At 38.6% G+C, this 24,867-nt stretch overlaps 4 protein-coding genes across 4 annotated transcripts; all 4 read right to left on the minus strand.

Moving 5' to 3' along the window:
* Window positions 1-658: 658 nt before the first annotated feature.
* On the minus strand, window positions 659-1,721 carry LOC148581903 (uncharacterized). The gene is made up of 6 exons (XM_088494405.1): window positions 1,635-1,721; window positions 1,461-1,547; window positions 1,208-1,336; window positions 983-1,117; window positions 761-847; window positions 659-664 (listed from the first exon to the last, which is right to left on the minus strand). The coding sequence occupies exons 1-6, from the start codon at window positions 1,719-1,721 to the stop codon at window positions 659-661; spliced, it is 531 nt and encodes a 176-aa protein (XP_088350531.1).
* Window positions 1,722-4,485: 2,764 nt separating this feature from the next.
* LOC148581904 (uncharacterized) lies at window positions 4,486-5,815 on the minus strand. The gene is made up of 3 exons (XM_088501440.1): window positions 5,632-5,815; window positions 4,942-5,217; window positions 4,486-4,829 (listed from the first exon to the last, which is right to left on the minus strand). Exons 1-3 carry the CDS (start codon window positions 5,813-5,815, stop codon window positions 4,486-4,488), a joined length of 804 nt encoding a protein of 267 aa, XP_088357566.1.
* A 4,896-nt stretch (window positions 5,816-10,711) lies between these two features.
* On the minus strand, window positions 10,712-15,263 carry LOC107621434 (uncharacterized). The gene is made up of 6 exons (XM_088494407.1): window positions 14,778-15,263; window positions 14,513-14,591; window positions 14,189-14,393; window positions 14,003-14,081; window positions 13,418-13,909; window positions 10,712-10,768 (listed from the first exon to the last, which is right to left on the minus strand). The coding sequence occupies exons 1-6, from the start codon at window positions 15,261-15,263 to the stop codon at window positions 10,712-10,714; spliced, it is 1,398 nt and encodes a 465-aa protein (XP_088350533.1).
* Window positions 15,264-19,436: 4,173 nt separating this feature from the next.
* Window positions 19,437-20,509, minus strand: LOC148581905 (uncharacterized). The gene is made up of 4 exons (XM_088494409.1): window positions 20,230-20,509; window positions 19,988-20,148; window positions 19,755-19,902; window positions 19,437-19,648 (listed from the first exon to the last, which is right to left on the minus strand). Exons 1-4 carry the CDS (start codon window positions 20,507-20,509, stop codon window positions 19,437-19,439), a joined length of 801 nt encoding a protein of 266 aa, XP_088350535.1.
* Between the last annotated feature and the right edge of the window lie 4,358 nt (window positions 20,510-24,867).

Here is a 24,867-nt window from a genome sequence, read left to right on the forward strand (position 1 = left end):
TCTTCATATTTTAGTACATGTAATTCATACATTTTGAATACAGCACATACAGTTTGGGTGTATATTTTATGCAATCTTGGGTGTATTATTAGACTTGCGTTGGGTGTAACAGTTTATAATTTGCGTTTATATATGCCTTGATTTTTTCCTTCATATTTTACTACCTGTAATACAGCTTTTGAATACAGCACAGACAGTTTAACAGCACAGATAGTTTAACTATGGAAAAAAATATACATGGAATAGAAGTTGTTGATAAATGGCAAATATTTACATCATTTGTTCAATTTACAAACTACCCAGCAGTTGGATTACGCAGTTTCTATATCAGCAGAATTTATCTGACAAAACGGACTCAATAATACAGAGGATGACTTCGACAGCCTTATAGCACTACTCTCTCTAATTGCCCGATCTCTCTGTTTATTCATCTCACTGAATAGTATCCGGGAAGCATACTCCACTCTATAGTGGTCCACCTCCTCCTACAATTAAAAAGTATATTCTGTTTAAACAGCAATATTAATTCAGTAAAGTAATACAGAGTTATATAGTTCTAAAGACAGTTACCTGTTTCCAATTATCCCATTTATACTTCCCCTTTTTAATGTTTTCCAGCTCAATTAACTCAAGCCACTTCATAACGTAGATAGTGCAGTCATAGCTGAAAACGAAGAAAATAGATTACAAATCTCATTTAGGAAAGTTTAATGTTCAGAGTCACAAATTTATACCTTGTTTTTTGGCCTGATATTTTAACATATGATGCTTTAATTTCCTTCTCCTTCTCGTCTTTCTGCAGAGGTTCCCCGCCGGCATATGCTTTCAATCTTGAAAATACATATCCCTTAAATACCAAAACAAATCAGTAATACACCCGAATGAATGCACAAGATACACCCAACTGAATGGACAACATACACCCAACACAACTAACGAAATAGACTTATCTATTAAAGTAAAGAAGACAGAGGCAACTTACAGTGAATTTATTAATCTGCTTTCTCTCTTCGCTTGGAGCTTTTTTGTGTAGCGGGTCAAGTATATGACATTTCCACTTCGTTGTATTTATCAGCCATAACCACCAATGCCCCGAGTGGCAAACAGGTGCAAAAATCTGAAGGATTGCCACATTTCAACAGTGCGTTATTTTATTTGGCATATAAGTAAATAAGCGTACTAACAAATTTAGCAAACGAAAACTTACATATGGATGCGAAGTTAATTTTTTTCTATCTATGAAGGGAATAAAACTCGGGTAGTCTTCCACCCTGAATTCCTTATTCGTTTTCGGTGATATGAATTCCCCCTTTGGGTGATCCGAAAGTGCCATGCTCTGCAAGAATTGCGAAACAAGAAATGAAATACTAAAAATACACAACTTACACCCAATCGAACGTAAAAAATACACCCAATTCAATACAGAAAATACACCCAAAGTTCGTAGAAGTAACACTTACCACAATATCGGGGGGGAGACAGTATATTTGTTCTTGAAACCTTTTTTCATTTTTCTGGTTGAGGATGAGGCAGATGGTAGATACAATCTAGAAATATATGCCGAAATCAATTTTACATTAATAAACATTGCAGTTGACTTTGGTGTAAAAACATTAATGTTATTCTAATATTACCTGAGATTCTATATCACTTTTTGCCTGGAGGGATGCAAGATGCATTCTCATCAAAATGTATTCATCTTGGGCAATGAGAGTGCACATCTCCTCATACTCGTTAGTATTGCCATCTGCGTCTTCCTTCAGTCTCGTCCCCTAGATGTAGCACTTTTGTTTCATATCATCCGTAATCTGATTTATTGCCCCAGGAGTTTCAAACTTCGCAGAACTTTCTCCCCCAGTCTCCCTCTGAATTTGTGGACTTTTGTTTTTTCCCTTCGCCGCACTGCTTGCTATTTTTTGGACCAAATCGCCTAATTGTTCTAGCAAATTTGCAGCTTCAGGAGATTTTGCCCTTTCTGTCTCCTGCGTTGATGCCCCCTCCTGGCTTGAATCAGTCAATCCAAGGCTGAATGATGGCACCCCTGGATCTGTTTTAGGAACATAGGTTGCTGTCCGTGTCATCATCAACAGGGCAGCAGCGTCTTCTGCGGCTGGATGACTGCGTCATCATGTATAAGAATAAGAGTAAGAATAAGAATATACGGATGATAAGCAAAGATTGATTTTAGTCTGATGAACTTACATTTTAGTTGGAGCTGGGGGAAGCGTGGGTGTGGTTTCTTGAAGTTGTTTGGGGGTTTCAAGAGTGCTGCACAGTTACACAAAATTAATCATGGCGTAAAAAAAACTAATCAGGAACAATATACACCCAAACTGTTAGCAAATATACACCCAAACTCTAAACAAATATACAACCAATACTCTTTCTTACGTTTCTGTAGTCTCTTCAATCTGTAGCATAGGGGTTAGTTCAAAATCTGTCTCAGTGGTTGTTTGGGATGCCGGCACAAAAACCTGAATCGGGACTCTAAACAAGAAGAAAAAGGAAGGGTTAACAACGCCTTTGAAAATAATAAGGTTATAAGGTTTAAATATTCTTGGAAAACTCACATTGTAAGCGCATCCGACGGTGTCTGTTCCCTCACAACCATCATATTCGAATCAGTCGGACTCAACCTAAAATACACCCAAAGAAGGTCAAAAAATACACCCGAACAATTCAAAAAGAAGACAGGCTTTGTTTTTTGAGAACTTACATACTTGCAGTTTTTGCTTTTTTTTTCTGCCTTTTTTTTCTTGAATAAAATAATAAAGGGCTTTTTTTCTAAAAAAATATATATATAGAATTAGAAGTAGAAGGTAATAGAAGAACAAAAGTAACGGTTATCTGAAAGAGAAATTACATGCTCTCTGACGGCTGATTTACACCACTCTGTTCTGTGCGTCCTTAAGAGGAAGGATCATCACTTCCCAAGTTCACAGCCGGTATTCTAAAACAGATTTGATGTTATTCAGACAAAATAAGATACATGTATAAAATACACCCAAATGAATGCACAAGATACAACCAACCGAATGGACAATATACACCCAACACAACAAACGAAATATCCCAACTTAATAAACAACAAACACCCAACTTGATCAACAAAATACACCCAAATGGTTCCACAAAATACACCCAAATCATGATAACAAGATTTTATTAAATAAAGCTTCTTACGTTTCAGAGGACACATAGCGACCTTCTGTCGATCGCAGGTCTGCTTGGTTCTCCCTGCGAAACAAGAAACAATTATTAGCAAAAAAAACACACCAAAATCTGAAATAGATACCCCACCAAGACATACTCCTCTGCAGCAGATTTATCAACGTTTTCCCTTAGCCATTCTTCTAGTTCGTCACTTGATATTTCATATCTCTCACTACATTCATAAAAGAATATGTTAACAAAAATAATTACGATGATAGACGGTAATATAGCTTACGAGGTACTGTACCCATCAAAGTATTGATCTTCTTCAGGAGGTGAATCCTCCACAACAACTTTTTTCTTTTTTGGTTGTGTTCTGGGTGGAAAAAAAAGAGTACCAATTAGAAATAAAAAATTAATTTTATCACAGAATATTATCCAAAGAAGTGCTTACTTTTTTGGTGATGTTTTTGTCTTTTTCTTTTTCTTTTCCTTCTCCACCGGTGATGATTCTTCGCTCCTATAAGTTAATAAGAGACACTTCAGTTAATACACGAAATCTTTATAATGAAGCCAAAAGAAAGGAGTAATAATTTCAGGATATTACTCATCACTTGATTCAGATTCAGATTCTGAATCAGAATCTGACTCCTCTTGACTCTTCTTTCTTTTTCTGGAGTCCATTCTGGAAGGCAAACAATCATTATTTAGAACGTACTAAAAAATACACCCAAATGAATGCACAAGATACACCCAACTGAATATACAATATACACCCAACGCAACAAACGAAACACACCCAGCTTAATAAACTACATACACCCAACGTGATCAACAAAATACACCCAACTCGAAAAAGAAATTACACCCAAGTATGGTACTTACTTTTTCCCCTTTTTGCTGCGGTGTTTTCTTCTTGAATCCTCTGAGTCTTCTTGAGTCTCAGACTCAGAGGTAGAAGTGTCACTGTCAGTAGTTGTTTCTGTCTCCGAAAACGATGTTGAACTCGCCTTCCTTTTTTTGTTTTTTGATTTCTTGTTTTTTTTCTTTTTTTTCTTTTTTTTTTTCATTTTTTCTCTTGCTCTTGTCTCCGCCATCTTCACAATCCCCTGAAACATTAGATATTTTAGCTAGCAGCATTCAGGTAAATAAAATACAACCAACATATTAGGTTTACTTACCAAAATTTTCTCTCTTTCTGCAGTCATTCTTTTCACCAACTGCTCCTTAGTCCAGTTGGCAATCCAGGGCTTTGGTGGTCTTTCAGCCCTCTTCTTGCCTTTGTTTTTTGAAAGATGAAAGTAAATTATCATCAGGGCGAAGAGGCAGCCATCAATTGTCTTCTTCTTTTTCTCCTTGTAGTCTGTGATGCCCTTGACCATGAAGGTCAAAACATCCCCCCCCCCCCCAGTTTCTCTCCGATATGCCGTCCATCTTAAAAATTGGGGCCAAGTGCACAGGCGATATTTTGTTTATCGTTGTTGGCAAAAGGAACACCATCTGTATATAGAGGATGAATATCCTCTTGAACATCAGGCGTTCCTCTTCGTTGCCAACGCCGATTTCCATCATCTCATCGGTAAGACTTTTGAGGGTCTTACCCTGGAATCTTCTAAAAATTATTTTGTCATCATCAGAAAGTTTTTTATACTCAACTTTCTCAGGAAATAGATCTCCTACAAAACGGAAAACAAAAAAGTATCCAAGTCGGTTCAAATACACCCAATCATCAACTTAAATACACCCAAGCATCAACTTAATATACACCTATAATTTTAAGCTAGTTACCTGTTGCATTGATGCCAAGCGCATCACCTATTGTTTTTTGTGTTATTTTGAAAGAACCATATCCTGTTTTCAGTCTGTTCTCCCCAAGTTTGAAGTTGTTTGCCAGCTCCCTTAACAGTTGGTGATCCACCCTTAGTGGTGGGATGTGCATCAACCCACCGAATCCGAGATCCCTCACAATCGCCTTCTTCTCCTCACTCATGTTTCTGAATTTATCACTTAGAAGATGTGTGGCACACTTAAGGTCTTTTGTTTGGTTTCTTGCTGCCATTCTCTCTGAAACGAAAAATACACCCAAAGATATCAGTAAGATACACCCATATATATGAGTCAGATACACCCATTAATAACAGTAAGATACACCCATTAATAACAGTGAGATACACCCATAGATATGATTCAGATACATCCATATATATATCAGTCATATATCACTCAAACATGCTTCAATATCAAGCAACATTACAATGTCAAGCAGTATATACCCCTCAATCTACGGAATATACCCCCAAAAATCAGTTACCAGAAGATCTAGAACAACAAGAATAACAGGAGAACTTAGAACAACAACGTAGAAGAACAGTGTAACAAAGAAGAAAGAATAACAGTAAACCCTAGAACAACGACGTAGAAGAAAAGTAAAACCTAGTTCGTAATCTGAAAAATATACAGGAATCTTAATGAACTTACCTTGAGTATTGTTGCTTTGTTTTCTCTTCAGATTCTTGATGGAGAGTTTGATGGTGTGTTGATGGAGGTTTCGAAGGTTAGCGACGACTTGTATATTTTGAACTTCGATTTTCGCTCGAAAACGGAAGGGTTGCTTTGTATTCGAATCGGTTTGAGAAGTGGAAGAAGTGGAAGAGTCTGCCATTACTCCTAGGATACGTAACCGTTTGAGTGTTGAGCGCGTGAACATAATGCTCCATGTAATCCCTTTTCATGCGCGTGAATTGTATTTGGGCTGGGCCAACTTGTAAACTTGTAAGCTTGTATGTGTAGCAGGCCCGTTTATTTATTTAGATTTATAATTAAATTTAATATAATTATTGCAAGTTTCTATAATTAATAGTAACATGTTTTATAATGTTTTGTGATCTCCCACAATTAAATTCAGATCGAAATAAGGAATAAATCATCATTCTCACTCACCATATTCTTCCTCTATTTTCTAAAATTGGCTATATAACATTTTATTAACTAAAAGTTAATTTTCTCTGTTTTTTCATAAAATAATATAACACTCAATTAAAAGCTACTTGCCACTCGGATATGGCTAAGGTGTATTATGTATTTGGTTACAATTGATATAAATGGCTCTTTTAGGCCTTCACACCTAACATAAGATACAACAAACACTACACCCACTAATTTTCCCCCTGAATATAGTGGCTACAACAACAATTTGCAAGAATTGTTCAAAGAACCAAACAAATTGTATGAAAATTATAGGTCAAAATAGTAGAGCTCTCTTGATTATCATTTCCTTTAACATTATGGATTTATGGTACACATCTAGAATAAGAGAATAAAAAATTCTGGTTGAAAACAAATTCAAAAATATATGATAAATGATATTTAATTTGTATGCCTGAATAATATATTTAATAGATTTACGTTGGGCACTATTAGAGTCAGTTTGAATTGGTTTTTAAAAAAAATATTTTTTTTCTATCTTTTTAAAAAAGATCTTTGTTTTAACAGACAAAAAATTATTTTATATTTGCATAAAATTTTTAAAAAAAAAATTTAAGTATTAAAAATGTCTTTTACTTCTATTTTTTTTAAAGTAAGGTATTGTTAGTTTTTAGAAAAAATAAATAATTTTTTTTAATAAAAATAATTTTTTTTAAAGACGTATCCAAATAGTTTTAAATTAAATAAAAATACTTTATTTAAAAAAAATACTTTTTTCATTAAAAAAATAAATTCAAACTAGCACTTATTCTAATTTAGAATGCAACTATGATTACCAAAAACATAAAATAATCAACTGGGTTTTTTAAGTTTTTTCCACCGAAAAAAAGTAGACATTTTAAAAGTAGTAGCCCAATACAAACATTGGACTTTCTAAATATTATATAAAGCCAACCTATTTCATAATTTCTAATAACTTTTAAGGACAAACAACTACAAATCTTTATACATAAGAATAGAGACACAGCCTTGTCCAACAAAAAAAAATCCTGTCCAAAAAAAAAGGGAGAGAGACACGGGCATTATACTAGAATATATACTAGAATATATATTAGTCTATGTTTTAAATTTCTCTTTTTCTTTAAAAACATATTAAGATAATGTATTAAGAATTGAGCTGAAGTGATCGGTTCAAATCGAAATAATTGAAAATCGGTTATCAAACCATCTTGGTTTAGAAAAAATTAGTTGCGAGGGAATCAATGAAATTAGTTAAAAATTGATTAACATATATGAATTTTTTAAATCTCAAAACTTTTAATTTTCTAATTTACTAATCAATGATCAGTCAAATTTAAAAAAGCCTAATTTAAATGAACTACTACTGCCGCTATGATGAAGCTTCCGAGGGGAAAATGGTATAGAAATCACGAAAGGAAATAAAAGTAGCTCCCTTGGAAAGGAGCAGCCATAATTGGAGGAAAAAAATTTAGGGCAAATGGCCTGAATAAGCCCAATGGATTTCAATATTTCGTGAATGTCTCAAATTAAAAAATACAATGTTTATATAAATCGAATGGAGTCAATTCGAATTAATGAAAAACGTAGTAAATCGAATCCATTAGATTCGAATTAAGTGAAAAACGAACTTGAATGAAAATCGAATCAAATAAATTCGAATTATGTTTCTGGTTAAAATGTTAATAAATCGAATTTAGTGAATTCGATTTTCAAATACATGTAAATCGAATTAAAAAGATTCGATTTAGCCAACGGATTACAAGCACAACGTAAATCGAAACCATTTGATTTGATTTGATGGTTTTGTAAATCAAACTTACTTGTTTCGATTTACATGTACTTATCGTCGAGCATAATTCGAATCTAATTGATTCGATTTTCTTGGATCTTTGCAATATAAACAAATCAAAGTCAGTTGATTCGAACTAAGAAACCTCATACCCCACCCACAACTCCACCACCCAAATCCGAAAATCTCTTTGAAAGCAACCCGGGAACAACTGAATCTGCACGCATGGAAGACGATCCGAATCGTCTGTATCGACTAGATGGAGTCGCGCATATTGCTGGTGCCGTTCACTACGAGGTTAGTGTTTTTTAGTATTTAATTTTTTTTTTTAAAATAAATTAGTAGTTGGTTAGAACCGTGAGTTTGAGATTTTTAAAATAAATTCAAAAACAGATATTTGAATTTAGTTCATGTCAGATTTAGTGAGTCATTAACTATAGAATATGGTTAGCTGTAGATTCATGAACAGGGGTAACTATAGGTTTTTATGTGTGTTAATAGAAAGAACATGTTTTTATCTCATATTAATTGTTTTTGTTACGTTGAAGAATTGGATCGTGATTAATGTAGTGGTTAACATTTTTATCTATAAAAGATTGGTAGGGATTTATTGTAAAAATATTTTCAAAGTATTTGCATGCAATGTCTGCGGTAGCTAGAAATTTTGATCCATCGAGCAGTTTTTCGGTGACGAATGTGAGAAGAAATTTTCTATTCTTTTGCAGCCCCATCGATGCATCAGCAGCATGAGACGGCAGCACGGTATGATGTTGGATGATAGGATCGTTCCTTACTTGCAGATGGCTGGTCTGTACTATCTTGCAAGACTGAACGAGAGTTGGTTTCGGTAGGACGAGCTGTTGGTCAGCGCCTTCGTAGAGAGATGGCGCCCTGAGACGCATACATTTCACATGCCATTTGAGGAGTGCACGATAACCCTACAGGATGTAGCGTACCACCTTGGTCTCCCGATAGACGGTCAGTATGTTAGCGGATGCCTGACAGACTTTCCACGATATATAGCGGGTGGCCGGCCACCATGGGTGTGGTTTGAGGAGCTGCTGGGTGTATTGCCTCCTGCGAACTGCATCGACAAGTTCACAATGAAGTGCACATGGTTTGAGGAGACGTTTAGTGAGCTTCCACATGGGGCAGATGAGGAGACGGTTAGGAGATATGTTCGTGCGTACATCATGATGCTCCTATCGACGCAGCTGTTTGGGGACAAGTTAGATACCCGCCTCCACATCTGATGGCTGTCGTACGTCGCCAGGTTAGAGGACATGGGTCAGTACAGTTGGGGGTCTACTGCATTGTCATGGCTATACAGGTGCATGTGCCGTTTGGCGAACAGAAATGTCGTCAAGTTGGCTGGTTGGTGCGAAATTTATAACCCACAAACTAACCGGCAAGTGCACCGGGTCGTACCAAGTAATACCTCAGGTGAGTGAGGGTCGATCCCACGAGGATTGGTGGATCAAGCAACAATGGTTGAGTGATTGGCTTAGTCAGACAAACAGAAAAAAGTGTTTTAGTATTCAAAAGTATTAAACAGTAATTCAGAAATTAAAACAGCAAGCAGTAAATTGATGAGAATAATATATGGAGAAACAGTTAAGGCTTCAGAGATATCTATTTTCTGAATTGACTTTTCTTACTAACTATTTTAATCATACAAGATTCAATTCATGGCAAACTATAGATGACTAAGCCCTAATTCCTTAGACCTTCTTAGTCTACTCTAACTTTCATCAACCGCCAATTCCTTGGTCACTTAATTCCAATTAGAGGATGAAGTTCAATTCTAGTTTATATGCCACAAAAATCTTAATTACCCAAATATAAGAGGATTATATGTCACGTATCCCGTTAAGTCCAGATAATTAAAAATTTAAGAGAATATGTTTTCAAGTTGTTGTTCAAGTAAAGAGATTTTCCAAGTTATACAAGAACTCAATTAGAATCAAGGTCATACTTCCGTTCCACCCAAATTCATAAAATAAAGAACGAAAATAATTCTTAAATAATAAATCAGTACATGAATTAAAATAGAAAAGTAATAGTATCAATCCATACAATAGACAGAGCTCCTAACCTTAACAGTGGAGGTTTAGTTGCTCATGATGCAGAGAGAAAAACTAGGATTCGTAAAACTATAAAGTACGAAATGAGGTAGAAGAGAAGAGAGAGCCCGAAGGGCTGATTCTTTTCCCTTTTATATCAAGTCCTAATTAATGTAAAATATAATTTCTAAAACTAAATAATATATTTTCCTATTTTTAAATAAAATAAAGTTTAATCAGAATTAAAATATAACTTTCGTGCATCTTCAATTGATGAATGGGGACCACTAGCTTCATAGGAATGCACGCCTAACTTGGCATGGAGCTGCGCCTTACTTGAGGGGTGTAGTGAGGGCTGGCCATCCATACTCATATGTTGCGCCTAACTTAAGGATTCATGCGCCTTACTTGATCATGGCTGTATGGATTGGAGTTTAAGTGAGTGATGTTGTGCCTAACTCAAACCTTGGTGCGCCTTACTTGGAGTCACGCTAATTGTTGCGTTTTGTTGTTGCTGCATTGCGCCTAACTTGGAATGTGGCCAAATCTTTGTGCGTGCTTATAATTGTCTTGCGCCTAACTTGAGAAATCTCAAGTTAGGCACAGCCTTGGCAGCGTGATTGGAGAAGAAGTGTGGACTATTATATATCGTTGGAAAGCTCTGAAAGTTAGCTTTCCAACGCCACTAGAATCATGTCCATTGGACCTCTGTAGCTCAAGATATTCAGGTTTGAATGCAGAGAGGTCATGGTTGACAGCATCATTCATCGTCTTCTCTTTTTCTGCGGAAACTCCATTGAATCCAGTCGAATGCTACCTAAAATAAATAGAATTGTACACGACTCAAAGTAGCATCTATAGTGGCTAAAAGATAATTAATTCTTGATTAAACTCAACAAATTGAATGCAAATTCACTAGGAAAAGATAGGGAAGATGCTCACGCATCACAACACCAAACTTGAATTGTTGCTTGTCCTTAAGCAACCAAAGCTAATACAAGATTAAGACGTAAATTTGCATGAGAAGTGAGAGTTCAGTTATGCTTGTGTCTCTTCTTAAAGTGGGATTTATCTCTTGCAATTCTGAACAGTTTTGGCATCTCACTCTCCTTTGAATCAGAGGAACGTCAATGTCATTCGGAATTAGAATCCGGATAATATTATGAATTCTCTAGTATTTTATACTTCAGTTTAATCCTTGAACACAGCAAATTTCCTTTAATTCTCTTTTCTTGGGTGCTTTGCACCCTGAGCCTAGCTGTGACTTTAAATGTTTTGTCTTAAGCTTTACTTGACACAAAAATACCACAAGCACTTAACTGGGGAACTCTCTTTAAGTTCTGATTTTTCTTTCAGTTACTCTCAGATAGTGATGCTCAAAGCCTTGGGCATACTTTGCTAAATGCACTTGATCTTGACTCTTAGTGCTCTGTCTCAAGGATTACTTGACACAATTACACCACAAGCATATGACTAGGAGAACAACTCTTTGAGCTTTTAATCATGTCAGATATTCCCAGTCATTGATGCTCAGAGCCTTGGACCTTGCTTTTATTTCTCTTTTGCTGTTTCTTTTACTTCAAGGATTAAGCTTTTGTTTACTTCAGAAAATTCATAATAGTTCTCTAAATTTCTGTTCCTTATACATCAACATCCTTTGATTCAAATTCAAATATGCATTGTTCATGTCATGCATTCAGAATCACAAATAATACCACCGCATTTAAGTAAATAAGATTACTCTTAAATATAAACTCAATTTCTCATGCAATACATCACTTCTTTTTCTTTTGAATTCAAGCTCAGTGAGCAATACATGAGAAAAAAAAATTTTAACTAAAAGCAAATGACAGAATGAAACTAAATCTAAGAACTGAAAGTACTAAAGATCATGCAGGCAATCAAAGCAACAGAAAACAAAAGACAACAAAATAAGAACGAAAGAGAAATAGAATGAAAGGAACTCAACCACCTCAGTTATACTAGTGGCCATCTCATTCCTCCATGAAGAACATTCATCTCCCTTTGGTGCTATTAAAATAAACAGAAAAGGCCAAAAGTGAAGCGACAACACCAAACTTAAAACTTTGCTTGTCCTCAAGCAAAGAAAATCTGAAAACAGGGTGTCAAAAATTCTTTTTAATTGCTCCTGTTCCTGTTCTAATCATTTGCATGACCAAAACACATGTAAAACAAGAAAAATTCTAAAAAATTTAGATAAAGTAATTTAAAACCAAAACTAAAATAACTATAATGCTAAAATCAAAATAACTATAAAATTAAAGCCAAAGCAACTGCAAAACCAAAGATACTAGTAGTTGGGTTGCCTCCTAACAAGCGCTTCTTTAATGTCACTAGCTTGACACTTGATTGTTGAATTTTATTCTTCTTTTTCTATGTGTGAGGGTGGAAAGTTCTCTAATTCACTGGAGTATGAACTCCTATGATTGATTCCCTCACTTTCTTCCATAGGATCTTGCATTATATCTCTTGGGAAGAAATTTGCTTGATCCTCTTCCTGGGGATTGATAATCAACTGCACATATTTCTCTACATTTTTGACACTCGTCCTTATATCATGTATGAATTCTTTCATGAGAAGCTCAATAGATGATGGTTCTTGATATGAATAAGAAGGAGATGATGGTTCTTGATAAGAGTAAAAAGAGGATGGTTCTTGGTATGAATAGGGAGATGGTGGCTCTTGATATGGGTAGAAAGATGATGGTTCTTGATATGGATAGAGAGGTGGTGGTTCTTAGTATGAATAGAGAGATGGTGGCTCTTGGTATGAATATGGAGATGGTGGTTCTTGATAGTTGGAACATGGAGCACTGAAGTTTCTTTGGTTTTGACTTTGCCAACCAAAATTTGGGTAGTTCCTCCATCCACAATAATAAGAATCACTCCCTGGGTGTGAATAGTAACCCATGTGATCTCTCTCCATTATTTTTTCTTAGCACAAAACACCAAATAGAATTAAACGTACCATGTGGAAAACAGGCAAGTAAAGAAGAAAGAATAGTAAGAAAATTTTTTTGTTTAAATTATATATATATATATATATATATATATATATATATATATATATATATATACAAAAGAAATAAAATAAAGAAAAACAAAAATAAAAAATAAAAACGAAAATAAAATAAAACATAAAGAAAAACAAAAATAAAAGAAGAAAAATAAATAAAATAAAAAAAAGGAATGCAAGTTTTTTTTTAGACAAATTAAAATTGAATTAAATGATAAGGTAAAAAGAAAAAAAAAGGGACGCATGGGAAAAGGGGGAAAAACGGAACTAGATGACAAGTAAAAAAAAACAAAAAGAAAATAATAGAAAAAAATAAAAAATAAAAATAGAATTTATTAATAGAAGAAAATTAATTGAAAAAGAAAAATTATCAAACGCACACAGGATGTCAAACCAGTATTGAAACTCGACCTCCGTCTTCGCATATACAGCATTCACTAATAGCCTCCTTGCATCCTTTCCCTTGAAAGTCAGGGCAAAATTAGCCGCCACGTGACGGATGCAGAACGCCCTATATGTAGTAGATGGAAGCCATCCGCCATCAGGAGCCTCCAACGCAGCCTTTATCCCGTTGTGCCTATCTGATATGACAAGTATACCCGATTGAGGCGTCACGTGAGTCCGAAGGTGAGACAGAAAGAATGACCACGACTCTGCATTTTCACCTTCCACAAGTGCAAAAGCAATAGGGATACTGTTGGAGTTGCCATCCTGTACAATCGCGATAAGCAGTGTACCACCGTATTTGCCGTACAGGTGGGTACCATCCACACTGACCAACGACTTGCAATGTCGAAATGCCTCAACACAGGGTGGGAATGTCCAAAACAGACGATGGAAATAAGCTGTAGAGTCATCCAGTTGCCCACCAACTCGAACAGGACTCGTCTTCAACACAGCTACACTACCTGGCATAGTGATCTGCAAGCCCAATACCCATCGTGGCAACTCATTGTACGAATCTTCTCAGTCACCTTAAATTTATGACAGGGCCTTCTGTTTGGCCATCCAAACCTTCCTGTACGTCGGTCTAAAGCCGAAGTGTGCTTCTGTGGCATTCTGCAGTACCTTGATCGACATGGCAGCATCTGCTCTGATCATGGGCAGTATGAAGGCCGGTATGACATGATAATCAAGCTTTCTGTGGTCACTAGAGATTGATGTGGCTAGACAAGTATGAGGACTATTGTACCGTTTTACCTCCTAAATACCTTTGTGCTGGTGGAGGCTGACCCGGATGAGCCATGCGCACTCCTGAACTCCTTGCACTTGCCATAGTACTTGCGGTGATCCGACTCCAATACCTTGTACTCAACCCCGCGGCGAATGCTATAGGTCTTCACGCTAAACACGACTTCTTCTTTATCCTGAAACTGCTGACCGAACTGAAATTCAGCTACACCTCCTGCATTTTGCGTGTCTCTTGCCCCGAAGCCAACAGGTACACAGGGAATCAGGGATCCTCCTGAGGTGCCATGGCATCCAAGTCCAGAGCTGAGAAGTGCGGCGGATACTGATTAGTACCTGAACTAGATGCTCCCCCACCCATAGGTGGAGTCGTCCGTGGTGTCTCATCGTCGTTATCATCAGCAATCGTTGTGAGCTCCACATCATCATCATCATCATCATCATCATCATCATCATCATGCAATGCATCCTCAACCCCATCGGGTGCTCTAACCTCTCCAAAAACCAGAAGAAACGGAGGAGAACTGGGCGCCGCGAAAGCACCCTCTCCCAACAGTCCAGCCTCACCAACTAATGCATCACAACTTCAATTCAGATTAACGGCAAAGGATGGTGAAGCCACTAAATCTGGCTCAGGTGCAATCACCGGCACTGCTGACGAGGATCCAACAGGCATGGCACTAGAGCTGGCTAGATGTCCTGTGGAGTGGAGATCCCTATTCGAACCTCCAAAACTAGATGCCATATCCACAAGCTTCACCAACAACTCCGGAGTCCTCACCTCAGGAAACTGGCGGCGACAATGAAACAGCACCTGCAAATCTTCGTCACTGCTAATAACGAATGAATCATACTTTACATCATCGCGTAACACGAAGATCGGAATTCTATAGAATAATTTCACTCGTTTCACGCCATGCAGTCCTAGTCTCTTGAGTATAGTATTCTTAAACTCATCAAAACTAGTCGAAAGTTTGAGAAAAACACTCAGCGGGTCCTTGTCAGTGAACTTAATTCCTGATCGCGTTTTCTTCTTAATTGACCCTCTATAGTGCACAAGAGCTACAAAACTCTCATCACTGACCATTGTGAATCTCACTCTTCTACAAAATTTCGTGTATGAGCTCGTTTTTATATACCTCATTGCTTTCTAAATCGAAACAATTAGTTTCAATTTACCATAACGTAGGTGCATGTGTAAATCAAATTTAATCGATTCGATTTATGTTCAATTATAAATCGAATCTATTTGTTTCAATTTAAGTTCATCCGTAAATCGAGCCCAATTGTTTCGATTTAGTAGGATAATATCAAATCGAATTGATTTGATTCGATTTTAGTTGAACTGCGCTTTTCACCTAATTCGAATCCAATGGATTCGATTTACTATGTGTTTCGCTAAATCGAATTGACTCAATTCGATTTATATAGAAATGTACTTAGGACTTTGACTTTGCATTTTTTGGTTTGGAACATTCACGAAATATTAGAAGCAATTTGATTTAATCAAGTCATTTGCCCAAAAATTTATAACGAACAGAATTTATTATTTTTTGTCAGTATTTTTATTTATTAATCTAATTTTTTTAATGTGATCATTTAATTATATATTTTTAGCTCATATGTTTAAATATTTTTTATTAATTATTAGTCAAAAATAATAAATTAACATTCATCTTATTGAAAAGGTATTGGCCACTTGGCAAGATTTAATAATTTTAAAAAAGAAAAGTATAAGTAGACAATAAAAATATTAAACAATGTGAATAATAGATATATCAGATATTTATTTTACTAATTATGCGGATAATTATTCTAATATTAAAATTTAGATAAATAATTTAAAAATGTAATATATTTTAATCTAATTAATAGTTATTCATATTTTTCAAAAAAATTATTAGTTATCTGACCTAAGTCTTTAACAAAACTCCACACAATACCCATACTTGGAGATGTGAGAACACCGGAAAGAACCCATGGCACGTGCATCTCCACATACAGTTGATGCCATATTATGAAGTGGGCAAGTGGCCCAATTCCAATCAAAGAAATCCATCAAATATATTTCAGTCACACAATTTTCAATTTTCATTTTGGATAATATAGGGTTCATGTTGAATTTGATTCTTGAAAATTTATTGACATAAGTTAAGTTAGCTTCTTCATTTTTTTTTTGAAATTTTATCGTTAAGTTTCATGTGGCACTTTAAAAATGTAATACGTGACATCTTTCCACACATATTATTAGTTGTTAATTATATGTCGGTTTTTTTATATAAAAAAAAAACAATTTGATTCATGTTAATATTTTGAGTAAGAGAATTAAAAAATTATTAAAATTTATTATTTTTTATCATCAATTAGCTATTAATGTTTAAAAGTATAAGATAAAGTATGTTATTGAATTACAAAATTAAAAAAAGGGATAAGTATTTTTTTCGTCCCCAAAGTCTGGGGTCGAAATCAAAATCGTCCCCGACCTTTTTTTGTTATTAAAATCATCCTCAACGTTACAAAACGTTATAAAATCGTCTTTTTTACCAATTTTTTTTATTACCAATTACCCTTTATTAAAAAATTATAAAATAAAATAAAAAAAAGAAAAGAAAGGCGGAGGGAGAAAGAGAATCGGAGAAGGGGGAAGGGAGAAAAGGGGGGGGGGGAGAAAGAGAGGGGGTGGGGGAAAAAGAGAATTCGGGGGAGAGGGGAGGGAGGGCCTCAAGCTCCGCCGCTATCCGCGAGTTGTCGTTGCTCGGTGGCATCAGATCCGCGAATTTGTTTTCTTCTTCTGTGAGGGGAGGGGGCAGGGGAGAGGGGAGAAGGGAAAAGGGGAAGGACGAGGGGGTAGGGGAGAGGGGGGAGGGGGGACGGCACCGGCGAAGGGGGGAAAGGGTAAAGGATGCGGGGTGGGGGTGGGGGGAAGGGGAAAGGACGCGGGGTGGGGGTGGAGGAAGGGGTGTGGGGGAGGAGGAGTGGGAAGGGGAAAGGGGGGAGGGGATCGCCGCCGTTGGAGGAGCCGCGTCCTGTCGCCGCCATTGCGCCAGTCACCGCCGCGTTACTCAGGATCGTCGCCTTGCCACAGCCACCGTCCATCGCGCCGCACCACGCCACATTGCCATCAGGAACAGAGTGCGCACAGGGGAGGGAGACCGACGCGCCTTCGTCGCCGTTCCTCGCCACCTCCGCCTCTGCCTCGCAACCTCGCCGTTCCTCGTCGCCTCTGCCTCCGCCATCTGCATCTGCTTTCTTGCTTTCTTGTTTTTTTGCTTTCTGTTTCTGCTTTTTGGTTTGGTGTTGTTTTGTGTTGTTGCTGTTGTTTGGGGTTCTTGGTGTTGGTGTTGGTTGGTGGTGTTTGTGGTGGTGGTGGTGGTGGTGGTGGTAGTGGTGGTGGTGGTGGTGTTGATGGTATTATGTTGTTGCTGTTGCTTGATGTTCTTGGTGTTGGTGTTGGTTGGTGTTGGTAGTGGTGGTGGTGGTGGTGGTGGTGTTGATGGTGGTTGTGGTGGTAATGTTGGTGGCAGTGGAGGTGGTGGGGTGAGAAAGGTGAAGAGAAGAATGATGATGATGAGGGTATTTTGGTCCAAGAATTCGAAGAAGGATGATTTTAAAGCGTTTTTGAACGTTGAGGATGATTTTAATAAGAAAAAAAGGTCGGGAACGATTTTGATTACGACCCCAGACCTTGGGGACGAAAAAAGTACTTATCACTTTAAAAAAATAAATTAAAAAAAATTGAATTAAAAACTAAATAATAACTAAAAATAATTGTTAGGTAGTTCGTTGAACCGGTTGATGAGAAATTGTTGGAAGTGAGGATTAGGACCTGAATGCAGGAGCTGAGGCGAGGAATCGAGCCAGTATGTCGTTGGTTGGTTGGCGGGTGGGGCCACCTGCAAAACATTCCGATGGCAAAGTAAGAGTCCGTACAATGAGGCAGCTAATTAGGGTTGTAGGGACGTACCTTGGGAGAGGGGTAGGTCCCTCTCCTTTATCCCTATCTTCTCGGATGGGCCCTCCTCGTGCCAAGGCCCAACCCTTTAGAAGCTTCCACCAGATAGCAAGATCTGTTGAGGAGATCGGAGCACGTGTAGGGCATCACGCCATACGAATGAGGAGCGGGTTCGCTTGGTGGATCTTCAGCTGTTGGGCTGGGACAGAACGAGAGATCGATTTTTCGCTCCAGGCTTGGTGCTAGCCAACTTTGACAAGAGGTCGGCTCTGACGTTTCTCTCTTTGGGGACATGTTAGACAATCACTTCTCCAAAATTCCCACACAATTGCCTAGTTTTTTTTCAAATACTTCTTCAGCAACGGATCCCGAGCTTGGTACGTCTCGTTCACCTCGGCTGTTATCACCTGGGAGTTGCTGTTGATTTTAAGTTTTGCTACCCCGACCTCTTTCGCTAATATTAAGTCTCCAATCATGGCTTCATATTCTGCTTGGTTGTTTGAGATCGAAAACTCAAATTTAACGCACTGCTCGTAAGTCACCCCATCCGAGTTCTCCCCCGCTCCACCAAACACTTGGTTGGACTCTCCATCAATATGGAGCTTCCACCGTGTGCTCGGTGTCTTGGGTGAATCACCAACTTCCTCGACTAAAAAGTCGACCATTTCTTGGGCTTTGATGGTGTGATGGGATTCATATTGGATGTCATACTGGCCTACTGGGATAACTCTATTGCCCAGGACACCATTCGTCCCGCCAAGTCAGGTTTCTGCAATATCTGCTTTATCACTTGGTCAGTTCTCACAATGATCAGGTGCCCCTAAAAATACTACCTTAGCTTCTGGGAGGAGACTAACAAAGCGAAGTTCACTTTATTTAACCTTGTATACCTCACTTCCGCCCCTTGGAGTACCTTACTTACGAAGTACACGGGCTGTTGTTGTTTCCCTTCTTCTCGCACTAAGGCAGCAGCCAAAGCTTCTTCTGTCACCGAGAGGTACAAATACAAGGGCTCTCCTTCTCTTGGCTTTCCGAGCATAGGCGGTTCCGACAAATTCCTCTTGAATGGTTCAAAGCTTCATTACAAGATGGGCTCCACTCGAAATCCATCCCCTTTTTCATTAAGTTAAAGAAAGGCAACGCCTTGGCTGCTAATACCCTGAGGAAGCAGGATAGAGCTGTCAACCTTCCGGCTAACTTTTGCACATTCTTTACACTCTTGGGGCTCGCCATGCGAAGCACGACCTTACATTTATCCGGGTTAGATTCTACCCCCCCCCCCCGCGCGCGCGCGCGCGCTTTGAGTGATCATGAACCCCAGGAACTTCCCATGACAAAGGCACATTTCAGGAGATTTAACCTCATATTGTGTTTTCGAAGAGAGTCGAAGATGACTTCTAGGTCGGTTACCAGGGCATCCGGTTCTTCCGTTTTGACCAACATGTTGTCGACGTACACTTCTACCGACCTACCTATGTGGTCCTTGAAAACCTTGTTCATGAGCCTTTGGAAAGTGGCCTCTGCATTTTTTAGGTCAAACAGCATGACCGTGTAATAGTATTTCTCCCTAGCGTTATGAACAACATCTTCTCCTCGTCAAGTCAATGCATCGGGATCTGATTGTACCCAAAGTAAGCATCGCCATGAAACTAAAAAACTTGCATCCCGCCATTGCATCCACCAAGGCATCTATGTTAGAGAGTGGGAATGAGTCATTGGGGCAAGCCTTGTTAAGGTCCGAGTAGTCCATGCACATCATCCACTTCCCGTTTGCCTTATTCATGAGGACCACGTTTGAAAGCCAAGTAGAGTAATCTAACTCCCTAATGAAACCGGCTTCCAACAAGTTGGCCGTCTACTTGGCCATCTCGTTTGCTCTCTCCAAGAACATCTTCCTCTTTCTCTGCGGGATGGGCTTTGCTTCGGGTTTCACGGCCAAATGATGGGACATGAACTCTGGGTCTATTCTCGGCATGTCGGCTGAAGTCTCCGTTAGATCGAATGGCTTCAAGCAGAGGACCTTTCAGCTCATAGGGTAGGCTACGGTTCACAAACGTGAACTTGTCTTCTGTCTTCCCGACCTAAAATTTTTCTAGGTCACACTGGGGTTTCGGTCTCAGGTTCTCGTTAATCCTTGCATCTAGGTCCACCATGAACACGCCGGCTGCTTCCTGGGATCTCTTTCGGAGGGACAAGCTGGCGTTATCGCAAGTGACGACCATTTCCAAATAACCCCGAATTGTCCCTACCGACCCATCGTCCGCCATGAACATTATTGTTAGGAACTTCGTGTAAATGATCGCCAATAGGTCGTTGATGGTTCTCCTCCCGAGGATGATGTTGTATGTTGTGGAGTCTCTCAGGACTACGAACTCAGCCATTGCAGATTTTTAGCTTGCCCCAAAATCCACATAGATAGGCAGAATAACAGATTCGTCGGGCTTGATGTAGTTGTCACCTAATCCTACGACTCCGTGACGGTGATCCTTGAGATCGCTTTCCTTCAATCCCAGGGTGTCAAACACGTTTTAAAACATGATGTTTGAGTCTGCCCCTGTGTCGACTAAAATCTGCTTGACCAAGCCTGTCCCGATTCTCGCCATGATCACCATGGGCGGGTCCTCCGAGAGGTCATCACATCACCAATCTCTCGACCCAAATGATATTTTGGGAAACTCTCTAGGGAAAAGCCTCTCCCCTGCTGCCAAGGCAAGTATCTTGGCATCTTTCTTTGCTGCAGACTTCAACTTTGGCGAGGCGTCCCTGCCGACCACTACATTCACTACCACTTTAGGCATTGAGTTTGGGTTCTCTAGGGCCTTGCTTTGGCTTGACCACTCGGGCACGATCTTCTTCGGAACGCTCCTTTTCCTTCCTCCTTGGTTCCCAGATGAACTGCGAAAACTCACTCAGATTTCTTTCCCGGATAGCTTGTTCCAATGCATCATTCAAGTCGAAGCAATCCTGTGTCTTATGTCTAAATCCCTTGTGGTAGTCACAATAGAGGTTCTTGTTTCCTCCCATGCGGTCCTTTAACTGCCTTGGTTTAGGCAGAATGCCCATATCTACGACTTGCTGGAATACTTCTACTATCGGGGCAGTCAAAGGGTGTAATTTGTGAACTTTCCTATCTGGGAAAAAGGTTTGAAAGATCTCCCAGATGCTATTTCTCTCGGGGCATCCCTCGATTTCTCCTGCTCTTGCCGTTTGTTGGCGGCTACCACCTGACAGACCTCCTCGTCGTTTATATACTCTCTTACCACACTAGATTTCCTGCATTGTCCAAATAGGCTTGGTGGTCAAGTGTTTCCGAAAGTCCTCGTTCACTAGGGCATTAGTGAGGCACAAGCTGGCCACAGAATCTGTGAGACCGTCAATCTCTAAGCACTCATCGCTGAAACGATCTAGGTACTTTCTCGTGGACTTTCCAGCCATTGTGTTATCCCTAAGAGGTTGATCAAGTGCTTTGCCTTGGCGATGTAAGTAGTAAACTGGGCTAGAAACTTTAGAGAAATATCCAAGAAGGTGGTTATGGAACCTTGTGGGAGGAAATTGAACCAACGGATCGCCAGCCCAGCCAGGGTCACGAAAAATGCACGGCACCTGACCGTGCCTCCCACACCTTCTAGGTTCATCCTGACTTCGAAGGTCGTGATGTGCTCTTGTGGGTCTTTGGTACCATCATACATCATGTCTGTCGGCTTGTCAAAGTTCTTGGGTAGACGGACTTCGAGGATGGAAGAGTGGAAGGGAGTGGTGCCGATCACCACGAGATCCCGGCATTTCCTTTTTCGCTCCTCCTTTTGTTTCTGGCTTCTCGATTTGTCTCGGGAGTAGAAGGGTTGGGTATGCCCGTTGGTTTGGTCGCACCCGTAGTCCTCCTCCACCCTCCTCTCATGTTATCTTTCTCCCGATCTCCTCAACGGAGACCGGGTGCAGGAATGGCTGGGCCAGGCCTTTGCGCGTGAGCTGGTGTTTTGGCTAACCTCAGGATTGTAGCGGTCTTTCGCCGCCAACTTTCTTTTGAGGTTTTGAACCCTGTGTCTGAGTTCTTGCATGATCCAAAAATTATCGTTGCTTGTACCCCTAAATGGACACCTTTCAGGGGATTGCTCATGGGAGTGGCCATTGTCAAAAGGGGTTGGTCAGTGCCTTCGAGAGGTTCCTGTGCTCACCCTACTCATGAGGCGACTCCCTTGGCAGTCGTTGTCCCCATCTTCTCTTGGCTCGTCCTCTGGGTGGAGGAAAGCCTCCATCATCAATTCTAGGGGTGTTCAGATCCAAATTGGTCCAAAAAAAATCGCAAAACCGCACCGATTCAAACTAAAAACCAAAATAAACCGTTCAATTTTGGATGCTTTAGGATTTTTGATCAGTTTTATTGCGGTTCATTTTGGTTTGCGGTTCTAATCTGCACAATCGAACCAAACCGCATATAATGATGATGATGATGATGATGATGATGATGATGATGATGATGATGATGATAATACCCTTACTCAGTTACTCTACTCCCTTACCTTTCCCCACAGCACTGGTCACCTCATTCCCCTTTCCCACAAACATACACAAACCCTAATTTAAAGAAACCCTTCACTCTTCACTCTCACTCACTCTCAGTCGTCAGTCTCTCACCGTATCGTATCTCACACACACCTCACTCATTCTCATTCACTCTCACCGTCACATGCCGACGCCGTCCGCCGCCTCCTGTTCTCAACGATGCCATCTGCCGCCTCCTCTTTTCGGTGATGCTGCTGTCGCCTCCTCTTCTCGGTGACACTAATGCTGCATATTCTTCTCGGTATGTTTTTAATTGTTTTTGTTTAATTTTGTTTTGTTCTGGAGGGTAACGTTCTGGATTTTATTAAACTGTGTTAAATTTTGTATTGTACTGTTGTTCTTGTTATTTTTGACAATCTGTTCTTGTCATTAAAATTTGTTAAACTTTATATTAAAAAATATTTTGTTCTTGTTGTACTATTGTTCTTGTTATTTTTGAAAATATGATATTTTTATTAAAATTTGTTAAACTTTATATTAAATTAAATATTTTGTTCTTGTTGTATTATTGTTTTTGTTATTTTTGACAATCTGTTCTTGTCATTAAAATTTGTTAAACTTTATATTAAATTATTTTTGACAATATGATATTGTTATTAAAATTTATTAAACTTTGTATTAAATTATGTATTTTATTCTTGTTGATTGAATTCTTTTTTTTTATCTTTTGCAGATTTTATATTTGTTCAATTGATTAGCTTTCAATTTGAAAGTCAACAATGTCAGCTTCATATCCCGAGGTAATATTCTTATTTTGTAATGTGTATGCTGATAACATTTCAATATGTTAGTTAATTGAGAAAAATATTAAAATAACATAAATTGATTAACTATTCTTTGTTATCACATAATGTTCAAAGCAGTGAGCCAGAATTTACAAGCGCTACTCCGTCCACTTTTGAATCAATCAGATCTTCGAGACAGTTAGAGTCGATGCTGCCGTCATAGCCGTAGTCGCAGTCACAAACTCAGACGCAAACGCAGACGCAGCCACCATCACTGCCGCCGCTGCCACCACGCAGTGATCAGAATAATGAAGGAACTAGATCTAAGAGAAGGAGAGACAAAGCAAATGTTGCTGATGAGTCACCTAATCCTAGCCAGTCTGAGGAACCAGGTACAGGTAACACTAAAAAATCTGTTAGACCTAGATCTTGGACTTGGGAGTATTTTAAAAAAGATGAATATGGTCCCAAACCTAGGGCTATATGTAAGTGGTGTGGAGCATCTTATGTGGATGATTCACAAAAAAATGGTACTAGCAATCTTAAAAGTCACTTGTTGAGTCAGTGTAAAAAATTTCCAAAAGATTCACTTGATCCCACACAAAAAATACTTGTTATGCAGCAACTTAAAAAAGAAGAAGGAAATGAGCTGGGTAATTGTTTGACTACTGTATTATTTGATCCTGATTTATGTAGACAAGCTCTTGCTAGAATGATAATCGTAGATGAGTTGCCTTTTAGATTTGTTGAAGGAGAGGGATTTCGTTATTTCATGAGTGTTTTGCAGCCAAAACTCCATATTCTGGAGAGGATATCAGTTGCTAGAGATGGTTGGAACTTATTCATGAATGAAAAACATAAGTTGAAGAGTGTCTTTATAAACTCAAATCAAAGTGTGTGTTTGACCATTGATTTCTTATGTGGTAAGGTGAAAGAAGTATTCAATGACTTGTTTAACAGTTATAGGGTTGCTCTCAATAGTGATCAAGCACACCAATTTGCACAACACAGCCAAGATGTGAATATGAATGATAGTGCCTTTGATGATGTACGCTTTGCAGTAGTATTTGAAAATGATATACAAGAAAGTGAGAGTGTCAACACAAATGAAATGGATTTATATCTCATGGAGTCCTTAGAGAAGCCAGTTGATCCAAAGGAGTTTTGATATTTTAACTTGGTGTAAAGTGAGCTCTAACAATTACAAATATCCTGTTCTAAGTCAAATTGCAAGGGATATTTTAGCTATGCTTGTGTCAATGGTTGCTTCTGAATCCGTCTTTAGTACTGGAGGTAGAGTGCTTAATCAATATAGGAGCTCTCTTACTCCAAAAACTGTTGAAGCTTTTATTTGTGCACAAAATTGGTTTTGAGCCAATTCATTGCTAATTGACCTTGAAGAGTCTTTTGAAGAATTTGAAAAACTTGAGAAAGGTAATGTTCTTTATTAT

This window comes from Arachis ipaensis, chromosome B10 (genome assembly GCF_059453495.1).
Source record: "Arachis ipaensis isolate K30076 ecotype BB chromosome B10, ASM5945349v1, whole genome shotgun sequence".
NCBI classification, from domain to species: Eukaryota; Viridiplantae; Streptophyta; class Magnoliopsida; order Fabales; family Fabaceae; genus Arachis; species Arachis ipaensis.

Excerpts from the sequence above, each read along its gene's own strand:
- LOC148581903 (XM_088494405.1), bottom strand. The coding sequence starts at position 1,721 with ATGTGCACTCTCATTGCCCAAGATGAATACATTTTGATGAGAATGCAT. Across the intron at positions 1,548-1,634 it reads AAAGTGATATAGAATCTCAG|ATTGTATCTACCATCTGCCT; the intron begins GTAATATTAGAA and ends ATATATTTCTAG. Across the intron at positions 1,118-1,207 it reads AATTAACTTCGCATCCATAT|ATTTTTGCACCTGTTTGCCA; the intron begins GTAAGTTTTCGT and ends GCAATCCTTCAG.
- LOC148581904 (XM_088501440.1), bottom strand. The coding sequence starts at position 5,815 with ATGGCAGACTCTTCCACTTCTTCCACTTCTCAAACCGATTCGAATACA. Across the intron at positions 5,218-5,631 it reads ACAAAGCAACAATACTCAAG|AGAGAATGGCAGCAAGAAAC; the intron begins GTAAGTTCATTA and ends TTTTCGTTTCAG. Across the intron at positions 4,830-4,941 it reads GCTTGGCATCAATGCAACAG|GAGATCTATTTCCTGAGAAA; the intron begins GTAACTAGCTTA and ends TCCGTTTTGTAG.
- LOC107621434 (XM_088494407.1), bottom strand. The coding sequence starts at position 15,263 with ATGGTCAGTGATGAGAGTTTTGTAGCTCTTGTGCACTATAGAGGGTCA. Across the intron at positions 14,394-14,512 it reads TGGGGGAGCATCTAGTTCAG|GAGGTGTAGCTGAATTTCAG; the intron begins GTACTAATCAGT and ends CGCAAAATGCAG. Across the intron at positions 10,769-13,417 it reads GGAGGCTATTAGTGAATGCT|GTAGCATTCGACTGGATTCA; the intron begins GTATATGCGAAG and ends TATTTATTTTAG.
- LOC148581905 (XM_088494409.1), bottom strand. The coding sequence starts at position 20,509 with ATGGCTGAGTTCGTAGTCCTGAGAGACTCCACAACATACAACATCATC. Across the intron at positions 20,149-20,229 it reads CCTGAGACCGAAACCCCAGT|GTCCTCTGCTTGAAGCCATT; the intron begins GTGACCTAGAAA and ends ATGAGCTGAAAG. Across the intron at positions 19,649-19,754 it reads CATGGCGATGCTTACTTTGG|AGGCCACTTTCCAAAGGCTC; the intron begins GTACAATCAGAT and ends TAAAAAATGCAG.